The sequence below is a fragment of the Micrasema longulum genome, unplaced genomic scaffold (genome assembly GCF_059751315.1).
Source record: "Micrasema longulum isolate JH-2025_06_02 unplaced genomic scaffold, ASM5975131v1 h1tg000274l, whole genome shotgun sequence".
Lineage (NCBI taxonomy): Eukaryota > Metazoa > Arthropoda > Insecta > Trichoptera > Brachycentridae > Micrasema > Micrasema longulum.
In genome coordinates this window covers 948,251-964,523 of record NW_028277478.1, presented here as the reverse complement: position 1 = coordinate 964,523, position 16,273 = coordinate 948,251, and the positions used below count along the sequence as shown (strand labels likewise).

The 16,273-nt window shown below is 31.0% G+C and overlaps 1 protein-coding gene across 2 annotated transcripts in view; it reads left to right on the top strand.

The window, feature by feature from the left end:
• Positions 1-14,655, top strand: part of Osi4 (Osiris 4) — a 29,471-nt gene extending 14,816 nt beyond the window's left edge. Inside the window, exons 2-4 of one of the 2 annotated variants that reach the window (XM_088224256.1) lie at positions 10,658-10,925; positions 11,775-12,043; positions 14,309-14,655. In XM_088224256.1, coding sequence (XP_088080382.1) covers positions 10,658-10,925; positions 11,775-12,043; positions 14,309-14,379 — 608 coding nt within the window. In that variant the 3' untranslated portion in view covers positions 14,380-14,655. Of the gene's footprint in view, positions 1-10,657; positions 10,926-11,774; positions 13,644-14,308 lie in introns of both variants that reach the window. The other variant, XM_088224255.1, reaches the window with a different exon arrangement.
• The last annotated feature ends 1,618 nt before the right edge of the window (positions 14,656-16,273 follow it).

Below are 16,273 nucleotides of genomic sequence, written 5' to 3'. Positions count from 1 at the left end.
TACCATTATTTTACTGCCCTTGTTTGTTTTTGCTACGTGCTCGCCAAATTTCACCATTCGTAAACTGTTCACATGTTGATTTCCTACACATTAGTCTAAGAGATCATTCTGACCGCGTTCACTATGCTCTTTTCCTTCATCATGTTGGAACTTAAACTCATGTTCCAATGATGAATAAAATATTTTAATTTCAATGCCATTTACAACCAATTTTCAATAACTTACTATTCATCGTCATCATTCCCTTTCCACACCCAATGCTGCATAGGGCACTGCATTAGTAAACCAATTGCAGCGTATCTTGATCATTTTTGTTTCATTAAGGTAAGATAATCGATCTTACGAATCAGGTACAAATCAAATATTATAGTTAAAAAACAGAAAAGAATGTGACCTCTTGCATGGTACGTAAACATGCTGACCTCTTCATCGCGAAGCCGAAAAAATTTTTTTTACCAATTATTAGTAGCATAAAAATATTTTTTAATTTGTAATTTTGAATTCCCGCAAAAACGGTTATTCTATTGGCCACGCCCCTTATACTTCACGATTTATGTTTATTTGTTTCTGGCCATTGAAATTTGTTCAGAACATTATCAATATGTTTGCATATTCAATATGTCCATGTATTTATAATTTTCTCAAGCTGAACGGTTTGGGTGGGTAAGAAAAAATTACCTTAAGGCAATATGCCCGCCCTTATATGTATATTTATTGTATATGTATATAAAGTGTCAAATAAATAAATATCACAAATCTTGACGTCACAACAACCAAGGCCAAACACATTGCGTTTTATAGCAACATATTTTTATTGAATTTATATTGTACATTTATATATATGAAAACTCTTTCCACAATATACATATTTATTTAGAAGATACAATATTTTTTTCTAAATCCATTTAAAATATTTTAATTGGTATTCGCATTATGTGATATTTTCCTATGAAAAGTTCTGATACTGAGTGAAAGAAAACTTTTTTTCAGTTTCCCATAGCACTGAATTTCGTGCCATAACTGATTAAAAAACTTTGAACTCGTTTGAAGCAATGAGTTTATTCATTGTTTTGTATTCAAATAAGAACTTAAGAATTTTCCAGAAACAGCTTAAACAAAGTTCGGTATTAAGCTTTCCGAAACTATCATTGAAAATGTAATATTATAATGTTCCACTGAAATTCCTTGAAAGTTTTTTTGTCTTTCGCAATACTGTGCTGAATCTTTTGTATTACTTTCACCCGGGCCCTTAGGATATTTCAATATAGTGACATATTAATGTTTCAAATATTTCTACTATCAGGTCCCAAAGTTGAGGTAGTAAACGAAAATATTCTAAACCATTGTGTCTCAACCGGTGGGTCACGACTAAGCGAAGTTAAACTAAAAAGCGAGGATTATAGATCCTAAACTACAGTAAAACTACAATTTTTTCAGTGAAAAGGTTGTGGTTATTAATTTTTCATCGATTTATGATAATAATAAAAGTTTACGATGTACACAGGTAGCGTTTTGCAAATGAATGTTGATACTACTAATACTACTACTACTACTACAACCATCGCGTCATTTCTCCGTAGGGGTGGGCAGAGACAATGGACCGCCACATACGTCTATCCTGGAATATATTCCAAGCTTCTTTCACATTCACACATATTCTCATACTTGCCCTTCGGTTCTGTTTGCTTTTGACATGACCAGACTTAAGATTTTGGTTTATCTGATCATGATCATGATCGTGGCATGCTACGTCTTCCTTGGTCGTTCTAGTCTCACGTTAATGTTCATTTTCGCTATATATATTTGTTTTACCATTCTTTCGTCGTCCATTAGTTCTACGTGACCAAACCATCTCAGAGTCCCTTTCTTAATCTTATCAATTATACTTGACTCAGATTTACACTCTCGCCTGATTTCATCATTCGTAACCTTGTCCTACATTGATTTCCCACACATTCATCTAAGAGATCGCATTTCAACCACGTTCACTCGGCTTTTTTCCTTCCTCTACCAGTACCATGTTTCACTTCCATAGGTGTTGGGACTAAAACTCCATTGTGCACTGCCAGTTTAGCTTCGATTGACATATCTTTATTGGCAATCACTGTGCTTAGTGCTACGTTCATTTTGTTGCCCGCATTCACTCTCCTTACAACATCATTTTATACTCTTCTATCTTTTGAAAACGTGCTTTCCAGATACACAAATTCTTCTACTTGTTCAAGACATTCGTTGTTTACATTTATTATGCAGTCAGTAACCTCACTTCCCTTACAAATACCATCACCTTTGACTTAAACTTAAAATATAAGAAATCAAACACTGATTTAAAACTACTGAACACCTCCTTTTATTTTCACAAATATAAAAACAAAAATGTCGTGACAATTGTTTCGTCTCGTTAGGCATTTTGTTATAATTTTTTTTCAAATTCAAATATAAATACCCGGATTCCCCAGTACCTATTGAACACTTAGTCTTGCCCTTAACTATTGGTTTTCCCCACAATTATAATTAATGTACATGCTTTAGTTTAAAGGATTTTTTTGTTTATTACTTACGTACCTTGAATTATATAACTATATAAAGACATTCAATCCATCTTATCTTCACATTCGTTTGAAAATACCCTAACAAGGCGAAACTATCGTAACAAAATTTTTGTTTTTATATTTTTTTAAATAAAATTAACTGTTCAGTAGACTCAAATCAGTGTTTGATTCCTCGTATTATAAGTTTAAATATGGAGTTCTACAAAATAAACACCAAATCAATCAATCAATACTTTTGATTTACTTTCGTTCATCGTCAATACGCACTCCAGGCATACATCAAACATTCTAGAGACTATTTATTGCAAATCATCCTTGCTGCTTGCTAACAGAACTGCATCATCAGCATATAACAGGCAGCTTACTGAAAAATTATCAATTTTTGATTATCAATACCCATACATTATATCTCTTTCATACAGTTGTCCATGTATAGATTTAACAACCATGGTAAAGATCATAGGTTAATATATAGGTTTAAATTAATCAATCAAGGTATAGATTAATCAACCAAGGATTAAATATATTTTTTATTTTTTTGCACCACTGGCCAGAAGGCCCAATTACAGTAGTGAATTACATCACAGAACACCCAGGCTTGAGAAAAATCACATTTAGTTTCTGTGTTCTCACCGGGAATCGAACCCGGAACCTTCCGTTTGTGAGTCAAGCGTCTTGACGTCTTGAAATTATAATAAAACAGGTACAGGAATTAGTAAAGATGGAAAATTTGTTGAGAATAAGGATATTAAAGTTAGGGAAAGTGCAAGCACATATTAAACGCGTGCATGAGAAGATGTATGGATGCAGAAAAAGTGAGATCCTCTGAACCTACCCTTGAGGTAAAACGGAGTGAAAGTTTGTGTGTCATTTTTTTTTGTTGAGACAGAAATAAGCAACGTTAGTTCAGATAGGAAAATTCATCGTCTATCTTTCAAAAAGGCGTATCCCGAATTTGAAGAAAATTTTCGCCTTTAAAAATAATAAAAAAATAATCTTACTGTATTTTGCTGGGTTTTTATTTATTACTTTAAAACAGTATGATGCCCATTTATTCCATAAATATAATTTATTTTTTACTCAAATATTCATAACTCAATTTCGACAAATAACGATCTCTACGCTTTTTTTAAAGATGGGCGAGAAATTGTGTCGAATAGGGAGGGTATCAGATATAGTTCTACAAATACCTATAAAAATATGTGAATTAAATTTTGAAAAGTGAATTGCAGTTTAAAAATCAATATAGAAATTGTAGAAGTGTTTTATAAGTGTTTTCATACATTACTTTTAAAAAAATTATACTAAAAAAAATTCTCTTAAAAAATTGGACTTATTTATTTATTTATTAACGGACATTGTCCATGTATACAATTTATAAGGTTAAAATATTGCAATAAAATAATAGTTTCAAACATTTAAAAAAAAAAGAAAGAGGCATTGACAAACATAAGGGACATCGAGACAAGATCTTGACTATTTATTTAGTGCTTCTTTAAATCGTTGTAAACCTAAACCAAAAAAGTCCAGATCTTGTTTGATTGTGACAATTATAACGTCAAGATTTACACCGTTACAAATAAAGTCCAAAATTTATCAAAATCGTGACGTATTAGAGACGTGGTTAATGCAATCAACGTTTTCGAAGGAATTCAAAATTATACAATTAAAAATATAAAATACAGGTTAGCAGCAAGATATTTAGGATTTATAAATCTTGCACTGACGGCCCGCTGCACCGTTTCTTACACCGTTTCTACATTAAATAATTATATTGTAATAATACGGTTTAATATAATAAACGTTAAATACGTCGTAATTGTAAAGGTGAGTGAAAAATAGTACTAGTTTGATAAAATCAAAGATTTTTCAATATATGAGGGTAGATTTTTTATCCTGTTCCTGTTTCCCTTTCAACAATAGATCTTATTTAAAAAAAAAAAAAAATGTGTCGTCAACTTTTGTTACTCGAGAAAGGGTCGCGTTTTTAAAAAGGTTGAAATACACTGGCCTAAAAAGCTTACTAAAATAGAATACCTTACAATAAAATAACAACCGGATATCATATTTGAAAAAAATATATAAAGTTACCAATGAGGAGAGAAACCGAGTCTCTAAACTCATGATACAAGGGGTTGATTCTGTACAATGAGTTACCTGAAGAAATAAAAAAATAGAAACAATTAGAATATTTCATAATAATTATAAAAAGTTGAAATGTTTTGAAAAGTTTATATTAGATTTTGGACAAATTATTTGCTTAATCAAGTTATTGATTACAAGATTTTGAGTTTGTTTAATTACTTAGGTAACACTTTATATACATGTACAAAATATAAACATTTAAGGGCGGGCATATTGACTTAAGGCAATTTCTTCCTACGTACCCAAATGGTTCAGTTTGAGAAAATTACAAGTTTATTTATTTTTAGTGTAACATATTGTATCTTATAATATTATACAAAATAAAAAAACAAGGATTAACTATTAAAAAACTACAAAAAAATAACACTTTACCATGGAGAGAGGAGAGGAAATGGAAAGGAAAGAAGAAAGATAAAGGAACAACGTTAATATTTAGATAGTGACATTTCAAACTTGACTTAAATGTAAATAAAGATAGGGCGTCTCCAACATTAGTGGGTAGATTATTCCACAATCGAGCAGTTACTACTGTGAAAGAGGAGGCAAGAAAATGAAAGAGATGGAATGGTATTAAAAGGTTTCTCTCAATTCTAGAACGAAGAGATAGTCCGTGTTGTGATATATTTTGTTGTTTGTTCAAATGTTTGTTGACAAAAGACTGGATTTTCCCCCCTAGGGAGTCATGGCGGCCTCCGTGGTGTAGTGGTCAAGACGCTTGATTCACGCACGGAAGGTTCCGGGTTCGATTCCCGGTGAGAACACAAAAATAATTAAAATGTGATTTATCTCAAACCTGGGTGCTTTGTGATGTAATTCACCACTGTAATTAGGCCTCCTGGCCTGTTGTAGTGCAAAAAAAAAATGAAAAAAAAAAAATAAGATTAAAAAATTACAAGAGGCGAAAAACATTTTGGAGAAAGGAATATGGAAATCTAGGCATTTACAAGGCCCCCGACCTGTCGTTGGCTGGTTAAAGTGGCCACTTTACACACTGTGTATCATTCACCATTCTGCCTATGTTTAAACATCAATTTTTCTTCAATTTTTCCATATGTTTATTTTAGTGAAGTTAAAGAGCTGAAGCTTTTATTGTTGTAAAGAGATTCATTTGATTTAATTATTTCACATCCTAGGCAACGCCTGAAAACCATTTTTTTCACCATCACCATCAAGTTAGAACATAGGCGAAATGGTAAAAGTTCATAAGCCAGATCATAAGCCCTGTGAATGCCTAGACTTCCATATTTTCTCAAGTAAAATGTTCTCCCTCTCTGTCGTTATTGGTTGTTTGTTTTTATGATGAAATTATTGATGTTTTTGATTTATTTAAATTATTGCAATTACCTATAAACTTTTTAGATGAGAAATAATTATATATCTATTTCAGACATCTGTTATGTTTACGCACAATTTAATTTTATTGAAATGTTTTACCAAACCGCAGTAAGATAAAAAATATAATTGGAATTTTTTTTGCATAAAAGCAATCATTTTATCAATTTCGAATATACCATCTGAGATTTAACCCATTGTTCTGACGTTCCCAATCTAGAACTAACCACAAAATCCATTTTGACGGAGATACTCTAGCTAACGAAGCAGAAAATATTATCAATTTTCTTTACTTGAGCGATCTTAATACAGATCTGAACCAAATAGCAATCGTAAAATATGCGTCGGTACTAATTGTGCCATCATAATAACAGAACGAAAAAATAATATATCAATAAAAACATTATAAACAACACATGGCAAATACATTTAACCAATGGCGGTACAATTTTGTCCTTCCGAACATTCACGGAGACTGGACCGCTGTGCACGTTCAAACCACGAGCCCGATGCGTGATATCGCATGATTGGCCCATCGCACACCACGGCAAAAATCCACACGGCTTGATAAAATACAAAACGGTGGATCGATATTTATTGTTCGACAATTATTTACTCATTAAATACCCGGCAAACGCAATAACCAGTACACAATGAGACCGACTAATCTCTGGAGTACTCGCTTAATTTAAATAATGATTTTGATAAAATTAGCATTAAAATTATTTTAATCAAGTTGTGGTCCCGTGGCTGGTGTTACGGACTCTCGGATTAGAGGTATGAGGTTCGGACCCCCCTCTACCCTATCTTGAATCAAGTTTTCTTATAGTGAGTTTTTTATAACTCGTTGAAAATGGTCACAAAAATTAAAATATTTGTGTTGATTATATGAACGCTTTTAAATTGCTTTTTTTAAAAAAATAAAATATTAACCAAAGAGTTTTTATTGATATTTATATTTAAGTCATTAAGGATAGAGTTTTACATTTAAAAAAAACGAAAAATATAAATTGTATCAACTTTTACCGTGCCGTTTAGATTCAGATATGTGTAAATTAGCTATTCTCCGTGAGGTATTACGCGGCTAGTTTGTTAACATATTTTACACTAAAGTCGGTTCATATTTGTAATAATGAACAGACTTTAGTGTAAAATAACTTAAACATCTCATACATTAGAATGCGTTTGATGTAACTAATCACCGTCGGCGTCGGTATATATTTGGACATTTTTAACTAGTTTCGGTAATTTTAAAGTTTTTTTTTTTTAAATGACTCATGTGGATAGTTTTGCATGGAATTGTCACCCGTTTAGTTTTGTAAAGTTACTACTCCTTTACAAACCTTAAAATAAAAATTATGATGGCATAAAATCGCGTAATCTGGGCGGTCAATTTTGATCACTAAAATGAAAAAAATCACGACCAGGAAATGAATCATACAGTAATAGAATGGTTTTTCCAGCTGTTTGGCATGTGAAACCGTTTTATTAAAGCCACGTTTCGTTTAGACAAATATGTTGCAATTTAAGCACAAAGAACTCGATTGTCATGTAGCGAGTAGTCACATTTTTGAAGATGCATGATCCGGGGACGCCTCTAGCCCAAAATCCACTTCAAATAGTGACTTTTTGTGAATGCATTTGTTTCTTTATAATCATTTTTGAATTTTCTGAACCTCAAATGCGAGAATTTCGACGATTACCAAAAATATTAATATACAAATGAGCCTCATCACTAAAAATATTTTATTCGAAAAATCAGCATCCCTTTGTTCCGTAATCCATTAAATGAACTGTGTGTACGTGGTCCAATATGTACTTAACAACGTGTATTGCATACTTCTAAATGAATTAAAATAGAAATAAAATTTTATCAAAAACCTGTGTTTTCCATCAAAATTACTTCTTGCATGAATTTTAGGACACCGTTTATAAGCATAAGTGCAATTATAAATTAGTTATGCAAACTAAATTGATTAAAATATAAATTGAACTATTGGCGATAGTTGTATTTCGATAACAAGATTTGATAAAGCTTTATCAGTGATCGATAGAAAAAGAAAATCCGTTTTAAATTTTCTCTCTATAGATAGTAATTGTTGCATGTTCTTTGCGGTTTATATGTTTCTAATTGTTATTCGTCACACCCTATATCTTTTGAGAGTTATGGATACATGTTGTTAAGATTTAAAGGCAATGCGATGATTTCTATACATAGAATGTGTATTGGAATAGAAAATCATTTATTGTGATGGAAATATTCTCCTTAGCGTGGAATAATCCGCAGTTCGTGCATTGCGTGTAAAGTGAAAATGCATTTTCAAGATGCACGCAATTGCTCACGGATGCGCTAAGTATGTTTAGTTAAGAGGATTACAATAAAACTAGACGGCTTAAATTTAAATAATTTATCTTAATGATACAGAAATAGGGCCAGTTACACACAAAAAATGCTTAAAAGAGTAAAAGGTTGAATGTATAATGGTTGGGTTTTTGTCAAAGTGAACAAAATGGGTTGTAATTGAAAAGTAACTTTTGATTTAAATATAGAATTGTACAAAATAAACGCCAAATCAATAAATAAATAATTTAAGACAACTAATATTGTCCATTTTGATGGAAACGCAACAATATTTTATTTTTTAAAAATTTATTTCACAATTTCTAAATGTTCAGAAATTTGACATTTTTAAAAAAAAAAAGTAATATTTAAAAATAAATAATAAATATAAATTTAAAAATGTATAATAAATTTTTTAAAAATGAACCATAAATGTTAATACTAAAAATAATAAAAAAATGACAGTCAACAAAAAAATATATTTTCATTTTTTCATGTTCTTTTTCATTATTACTGTTATTTATTTTTTTTAAGTGGAATAATACGGAATGGTTTTTAGCGGGTACGCTTTTTTTCTTTTTTGTATTTTGTTTACTCGTATTAAGAAAACTATAATCGGCCTATAATTTCGGTTTATTTGTAAATATTGTATTTTTTTGTTACAATGGTCAAATAAAATGACAAAAAAAAAATACGGAACACAAAACATGTAAAAATAATTTCATTTTAAACTTACCTTTTTGTGATGTAATTGGCCCTTTGTCGGCTTTAATTTGATTTATTTATACTGTTTAATATTAATTTAATATTGTTGACTCCCCTTCGTGCTGCTGCGGATATCCTAATCAATCTTCTGAACACATCCTGTGGTTTTGTCCCTTTCCCCTTCTCTATGATTACCGAATGGAGCTTCTCGCTACTATCTGAGGCCCTGTTATAGGTCCTGTCGGATACACAGATCTGGTGGCTTCTCAAAAGAATTTCAAGGCTTTTAAAAAGTTTTGTAATCATTTCGGCGAATTGATCATGTCCAATCAATTTAATTCCAGTCAGTTAAGAATTCACTTCCCTCTCTTCTCAATCCAATAAAGTACATTTTGTGTACTTCTAGATTAGTTTCTTTCAGCACAAAGATGCTAAGGCTACCAGATTTTAGAGAGCTCTTTCGAGCTGCTTTTCTCGTTTGACAACGAGCAAATTTTCCGTGTATGTGGGCACCGCCAAGGAGACTTATGTCCTCAAATGCGGTGTGCGGTATGTGGTGGGCAAGCTGTACTGTTTAAAAACCGGTGTGGGTTATATAAACTTGTTTGCCTACCGATTTTAAGGTCATGAGTTCGATTTCTGGCAGGGTACACGTGAAATATTGATCATAAATATTTTTTAAAGTGAAATGTTTCATTGTTCCTGGACTGGCTCCCGAAGTGTAGAACTGATCACTTTTACTTCATTTAACCGATGTCCAAAATGCACTTGGTTTGCTTGACAAGTGCTGAGCCCTATGCACTATTAGGTGTGGCAAGGGGAATGATGATGACGAAACATGTTATAAGGTCAAGTCATGTTATGCCTCGTATGGTTAGGAATTTTTTCTCTAATAAAAAAAGTGTTGGGTTACTAATTGTGATGTTTTAGTCCATTATACAGGGTTTTTCATGGCCAGACCATGAAATTTCAAATGAACATTCCTCATGGTAAGCTTTAAATAAAACCTAATAATCTATTTTCAAAAATTGATTTAAAAAAAAATACATCATCTCAAAATGTAGAAAATCCTTAATTTCTGGGACAAGCAATCCCTCCATAAACCCCTACTCCTTTCCTGCCGAGCCGCTTCAATAGTCTGCATCTTGTGGGTGTCGCTTCGTTGGTGAAATACGGTTTTATTTCAATTTTTTTTGTTAAGGAGGGGTAGGATTTGTAGAAGGGATGCTTGCCCAAGAAATAAAATATTAACTCCATTTTGAGATTAAAAACAAAAATATTTTTAAAAAACTCGCGGTCTGGCCCTTAAAAACCGTGTATAGTATTTCATGTGTTCTAAACTTGTCCTTGTTTTTTTTAATGTGGTAGTATTATTTTCGTCTCATCTACCTAATATTATTTAAAGCACTTGCTAAATTTTTTTTTTTTTAAAGAGAGCAAATATTTTTTTCCCCATTATTTTTAGCAAAAATTCACTTTTTAAGTATTTTTAATCGACTTAAATAGTTTTTTCTTTATACTTTTCTTTTTTGTTTCATTAATTTCTGAAAGTGGCACCTAGTTATTTTTTTGTTTTCTACAGGTCGCCCAGGGCTTGACGGTGGATTAAGCGGAGGAGTCGCGGGTGGATTTGGAGGCAGTGGTGGAAGCCATCGTCGTCCAAAAGGCAAGAAGATAATGCAAGTCTTGCTGCCCATGCTTCTTGGTATCAAGACCGCCAGTTCCATGATGGTGGCTATTGCTGCCGTAGCTCTGTTGACCTTTAAGGCATTCCTGGCTAGTAAGCTCGCCCTCTTGGTCACCGGTTCTATGGCTATCAAGAAGTTGATGGAAAGCTTTGGTCATGGAAGGTAAGAAAAATTTTGATTTAAATTTACATATTCTAGCAAAAAGTGTTTGAGAAATCGAAATGGATGGGATGTTTGCAGTTTTACTGTACCGTGTGTCATTAGAAATTTATTTTTAAATCCGATTGCGATTCTAAACGTTGGAAAATAGTGCAAACTAGACACGCACAATAGGCCAGAAAATCTTATCTTCCGGGCCGTACAAAATCAAAAAAATCTAATCAAAAGATGTTTCGCATTTTGTGAGTGGTTTTTTAGTTTTGAAATAGATAAATAAATTTGTTTCTGATAAAAAAATGAATTCAAAAACTGATGGATTTTCATTTATAACATAAAACAATCCCTTATATATGAAAAATAAACTGAATTTACGGTTGAAAATAATGGCATGTTTAAGAAGTAAATTTTTTCAAAAACATTTTTTCTTATTGATTTCTAAATAAAATCATTGATAAAAAAATAATGTTAGTGTTCCTTAAATCAGTTTCACAAAAAAAGTTTAGTTAAAAAAGTACTTTTGTCAAGTGGCCGATTTTGTTAGAAGATAAAAAAAAATGTCTAGCCTGTTTTGACGAAAACGCAATAACTTTTAGTTGAATTTGTTATTAATATAATTTATTTCCAAGGCAAAATTTGAATAGCATTGAGACACTTGTGTGATTTATCTAGTTTTAATGATTTTATACATGAATTAAGATAATTCACAGTGAAATGCTATTAAATCGTACTGCGCACAAAATTCAAATAAAATCATATCACCCAAAATACAATATCGGAATCAGAAAGGCCATAAAAATCAAATTATTAAGTATATTAAGGAATGTTTAGCATGAAATATTTTTCTCGTTCCAGTATGGCTCCTCAACACCAACCGTATATGTACCCCATGGAGTTTCCAGCACCAGGAACACATCCAGGATACTCTATGCCCCTCAACCCTTACGCCGGAGCCGAACTCTATGGTGGACTCGGCGCTAACGGCCACGATGTTCTCCAACAGCCAATCCACGTAGAGCAGCCACAAGACGTAACCGGCCAGTACTCCCAAGGAATTGCCGAGATCCAAAACCCTAATGTGACCAATTTATTTAGTCAACCCCCAGCTGCCAAAAGATGGGACGGTATGTATGAAAATGACGATATTTTTGATAAAACAAACAGAATTACTAAACGAAGTGATACATTTTACGACAAAAATGATAAAAACACCTTCGCAACTGTAGCAACTGAGCTCAATATTGATACGAAAGACATAATCAATAAGGGAAAAAATGACCGTTTTCACAATTTGGGCAAAAGCGTTATTTTGAATTATGAACGCAGTGAAGATAAAACCAATCACAAAAAAGCAAGCTACAAAGATGTTGATAAAAAAATACCTAACTCATATGAAAAAATGTATTTGTTTAAAAATCCGCATAATGTTTTCGGTGAGAGTATGTTCAGTCCGCTCATCGGTGGCAGAGATCTGGAGGTGGGCAAGAGGTTTAATAAAAATGGACTCGTTTTTGACGAACCAATAGAAAGAAATGCTACTTCATCAGAAAAAAAAACCAGTGATTCAGAGTTAACATTCAAACTTCTTGGAGACTCGACGGCAGAAAAAAGACAAAAATACAGAAAAAAAGAAAGTGCTGTTTTTGAACCTCTTGAAACTAGAGATGATGCTGAAGTTCTACATTTCAGTCCAACCGAAAATTTTGAACAATTTCAACCAAAAGATGCATTAATTTACACAAATAAAGATACGGACACAAATAATAATAGTCAGAATTTTAAAGATATTTATAAACACTCTTTAAATAAATATAATACAGATGAAAAAATAATTAAATACGAAAATAAAAGAAAGGTAGAAAATATTGAAGATCACCCCAAAAGTTTTGAGCCCATCAATTTACCTTTTATTGGAAATAGGGATCAATGGAATTTTAAAAGTTATGAAAATAAGACACAAAACAAAGACTTGTATGGAAACGCTGAACCGTTTGTGATACATGACAGTCAAAAAAATATGTTTTCTATACCAAAAATTGAAAAATCAAATACTTTTGATATCACTGTTAGTCAAAACTATCGCGTTGAGGGATTTCCTTTGAATCAAAACATTGGAAATGAATTAAATTTTGAAGCTATTGAAGACCATTTTAAAGCACCTATAGAATCTCGACATAAAATTAGTAAAAATGGATTCGTCAGTAATTCAAAAAATGATAATTCTTACAATGTAACAGTTACAAACAAAAACAATGTTTTTTTGTTTATTCCTAAGGAAACATCCGATACTGAAGATCACTTTAATGGGTTTAGACCACTCGTTTACCAACCTCAAGGACAAAATACGTTAATATCAAATAATTATCAACAGAATATAAGAACAGATGACATTGAAAGAAGTAGTAAGACAAATGAAATAGAAATTGCAGAAATTAAAAAACCAGAGATAAAGCTTCGATTAAAATGGGAGAACCCTAAATTTAAGAAAATCAATGATTCAGATAGCCTCAATGTTTTTGACATTACCCTCACAAATCAACACAACAACATTTCTGTTTTCATTCCTAGAGAAGAACAAACCGCTCATAAAAAACAAACAAAAATATTCACAAGAAACAAAAGATCGTCAGTTAAACCAAGTATAAAACACAAAAAGAAACAAAATAAAAATAAGAATAAAAATAAAATAACATCACTCAACTCTGGCAAACCAAATAAAAAGAAGTTAGTATTTTATAAAAACAAATATAGCGCTATAACAAAAACACTTGGGGGCATTGCTGGAATGATAGCTCAAGTAATGTTCTTTCTTCCCTTAGAAGTTGTAATATTTCATTTAACTATTATGGAAAAACACAACAAAATGTGGAAAAACATTTTAAAAATTTTTGGATTCAATTAATTGTTTCAAAGCACTGTTTGCGTTCTAGTCACTCTGTTTCAATGGCAAAAAAAAAAAACTTTTTCTGTTTCAAAATGTAATGTTTTGATTCATGAGTTATTTAAAAAAGTCATATAATGCATTTCAATTTTGTTAGTTAATTAGGAACACATCGCTTAATTTTATAATAATCATTATTTTTCATAAAATTTTCAATTTGAAAACGTCATTTTCGCTTTGTGAAATAATTTTTTATTTTTTATATTATTATATATGCTAGTCAAGTAATTGTATGTATTTGATCTCATATATATATTTTTTAAAACAATATCATCTTTAATATTTAAAATTTATAATTTAAAAATTTTAGCTTTTTAGCTTTCAAGTTAATTTTGTAATATTTATCAATATTCGTGAGTAAATAAAATAATAGTTTTGAAACCAAAAATTTGGTTTTAATTTAATTCGATGGTAAAAATTCTAAAAATAATTATTTTTTGATTAACAGGTCTGAAAAGAAAACCCATGTTCTATGATAATCCATCTTCTGAATTTGGATACCAGGAATTTGACCCTTAACCACCTCCAGCAGAAGACCCAAATTTGACTGACAATAAAAAATGACCTCGGATATGTTTTGTGAATGATTGTAAATTGAATTAAAATATTTAATAAATAATGAACTTCAATTTTCGAGTATTCACAATATTTTAATGCGCTACGTCAACTTATTTATTTAACATGTCTTATTTATTTATTTCTGTACATGAATGTTTGTTAATATAAGTAGGTACCTTTATTGTTATTTTAGTTTGTAAGGCTAATTTATTGAAATAAAATTACGTTTAAGAGCTATTTAGAGTTTTAATTTAATTTTGCGCATGCGGTTTTTTTTATTACGCGGGGTTATCAAAGAATACGGTGAATGATTTTAGCCTTGACGGGTACCTTAAACATTTTACTGGTCACCTTATCTTTTGAGTAATAAAAATGATCAAATTACTAGAGTACCAATTATTCAGTGTCCCATGCACAACTTAGTGTGGGTAGGGAAATAATGATGTTCGACTGAGTGTGAAATATTTTTATTTTTATATATTGGGTCATATTTAAGTCATTTTTACAAAAATTACTTCTTTAAAAATTATTAACATAAGCTGCAATTTGGTGTCCTGCGCAACACTTGGTTCAGGTAGGGAAATAATGACGATGTTTAGCTGAATATTTATTTATTTATTTATAAATAAGAAATCACAAAAGCAAATAGTATACATAAACACATAGAATAAATCAAACAAACGAAAGAGTGTGGTATATTTTTATTCATTTATTCTTATTTTATTTTATTTTATTTGGGATTTTTACAGCTATTACATAAACAAAATAATTAGAAAAATCTTAACAATGCTAAAGCCAATTAAAAAAATCCACTGTAAATATAATGACACATAATATATAAGAAAAGAAGTTTAGTAATTGTATTTGTGTGACGTTTGTATTCATGTGTATGTAAATGTGTGTATGCGTGAATGAATAAAGGAGAGGATACATGTGCGTGTGGGAATAAATAAAGCAGAAGGTGCGTGTGTGGGTGCGTAAGTTTAAAAAAATAATTGTTTTAAACTTGTAAATTGTATTAAAAATGGTACAATTAAGAGCTGAGTAAAAAGTTAGAAAACTTTTTGTTAAAATTCAAATGACAAAATGATATAAATTGTTTTTTTTTTTTTTAAGTATGTTAAATTTCAAAACCGTTTCTGAAAAAAAGAAAAAAGCATTTTATTTAAAAATTTAACTTATACACATCGAATGAATAATGTGCGACGAGTCCTATACAATACGGTAGGTAACCACAAATGCAGTAAATACGAAATAATGAATAAAATAAGGTTATAGCGGAATGCTTGAAAGGATCTATCAGTTCCTATACACATAAATGGTTTTTCAGGGGCAGACCGTGAAACTCCAGAGGAACACTCCTCATGATAAGCTTGAAAAAAATCCATTAATTTTTTTTTAAAAAAAGTCTTTTTTTTTTTTTTTTTTTAAATTGTAATTTTAAAATGTAGTGAATCCTTAATTTCTTGGACAAGCAGTCCCTCCACAAGCCCCTTCTCCTCTCCTACCCAGCCGCTTCCCTTGTCCGCGTCTGGTGCGTATCGCTTCGTTGGTCAAATACGTTTTTATCACATTTTTTTATTAGGGAGATAAAGAAGTGTGCGGAAGAGATGCTAGTCCGAGAAATCAAAGCCTTACTCTATCTAGAGATCAGATTTTTAAAAATTTCTTTGAGATTTTTTTAAAGCTTACCATGAGAAATGTTCCTCTAAAGTTTCGCGGTCTGGCCCTGAAAACTGTGTAAAGACAATGCCTGTTATAAGGAACCGATTTGTTGCGGCAGAAAAAATAATAAAATAAGAACATATTTTCAAAAATAAACACTATTTTATATATTTATATATAAATGTTATTT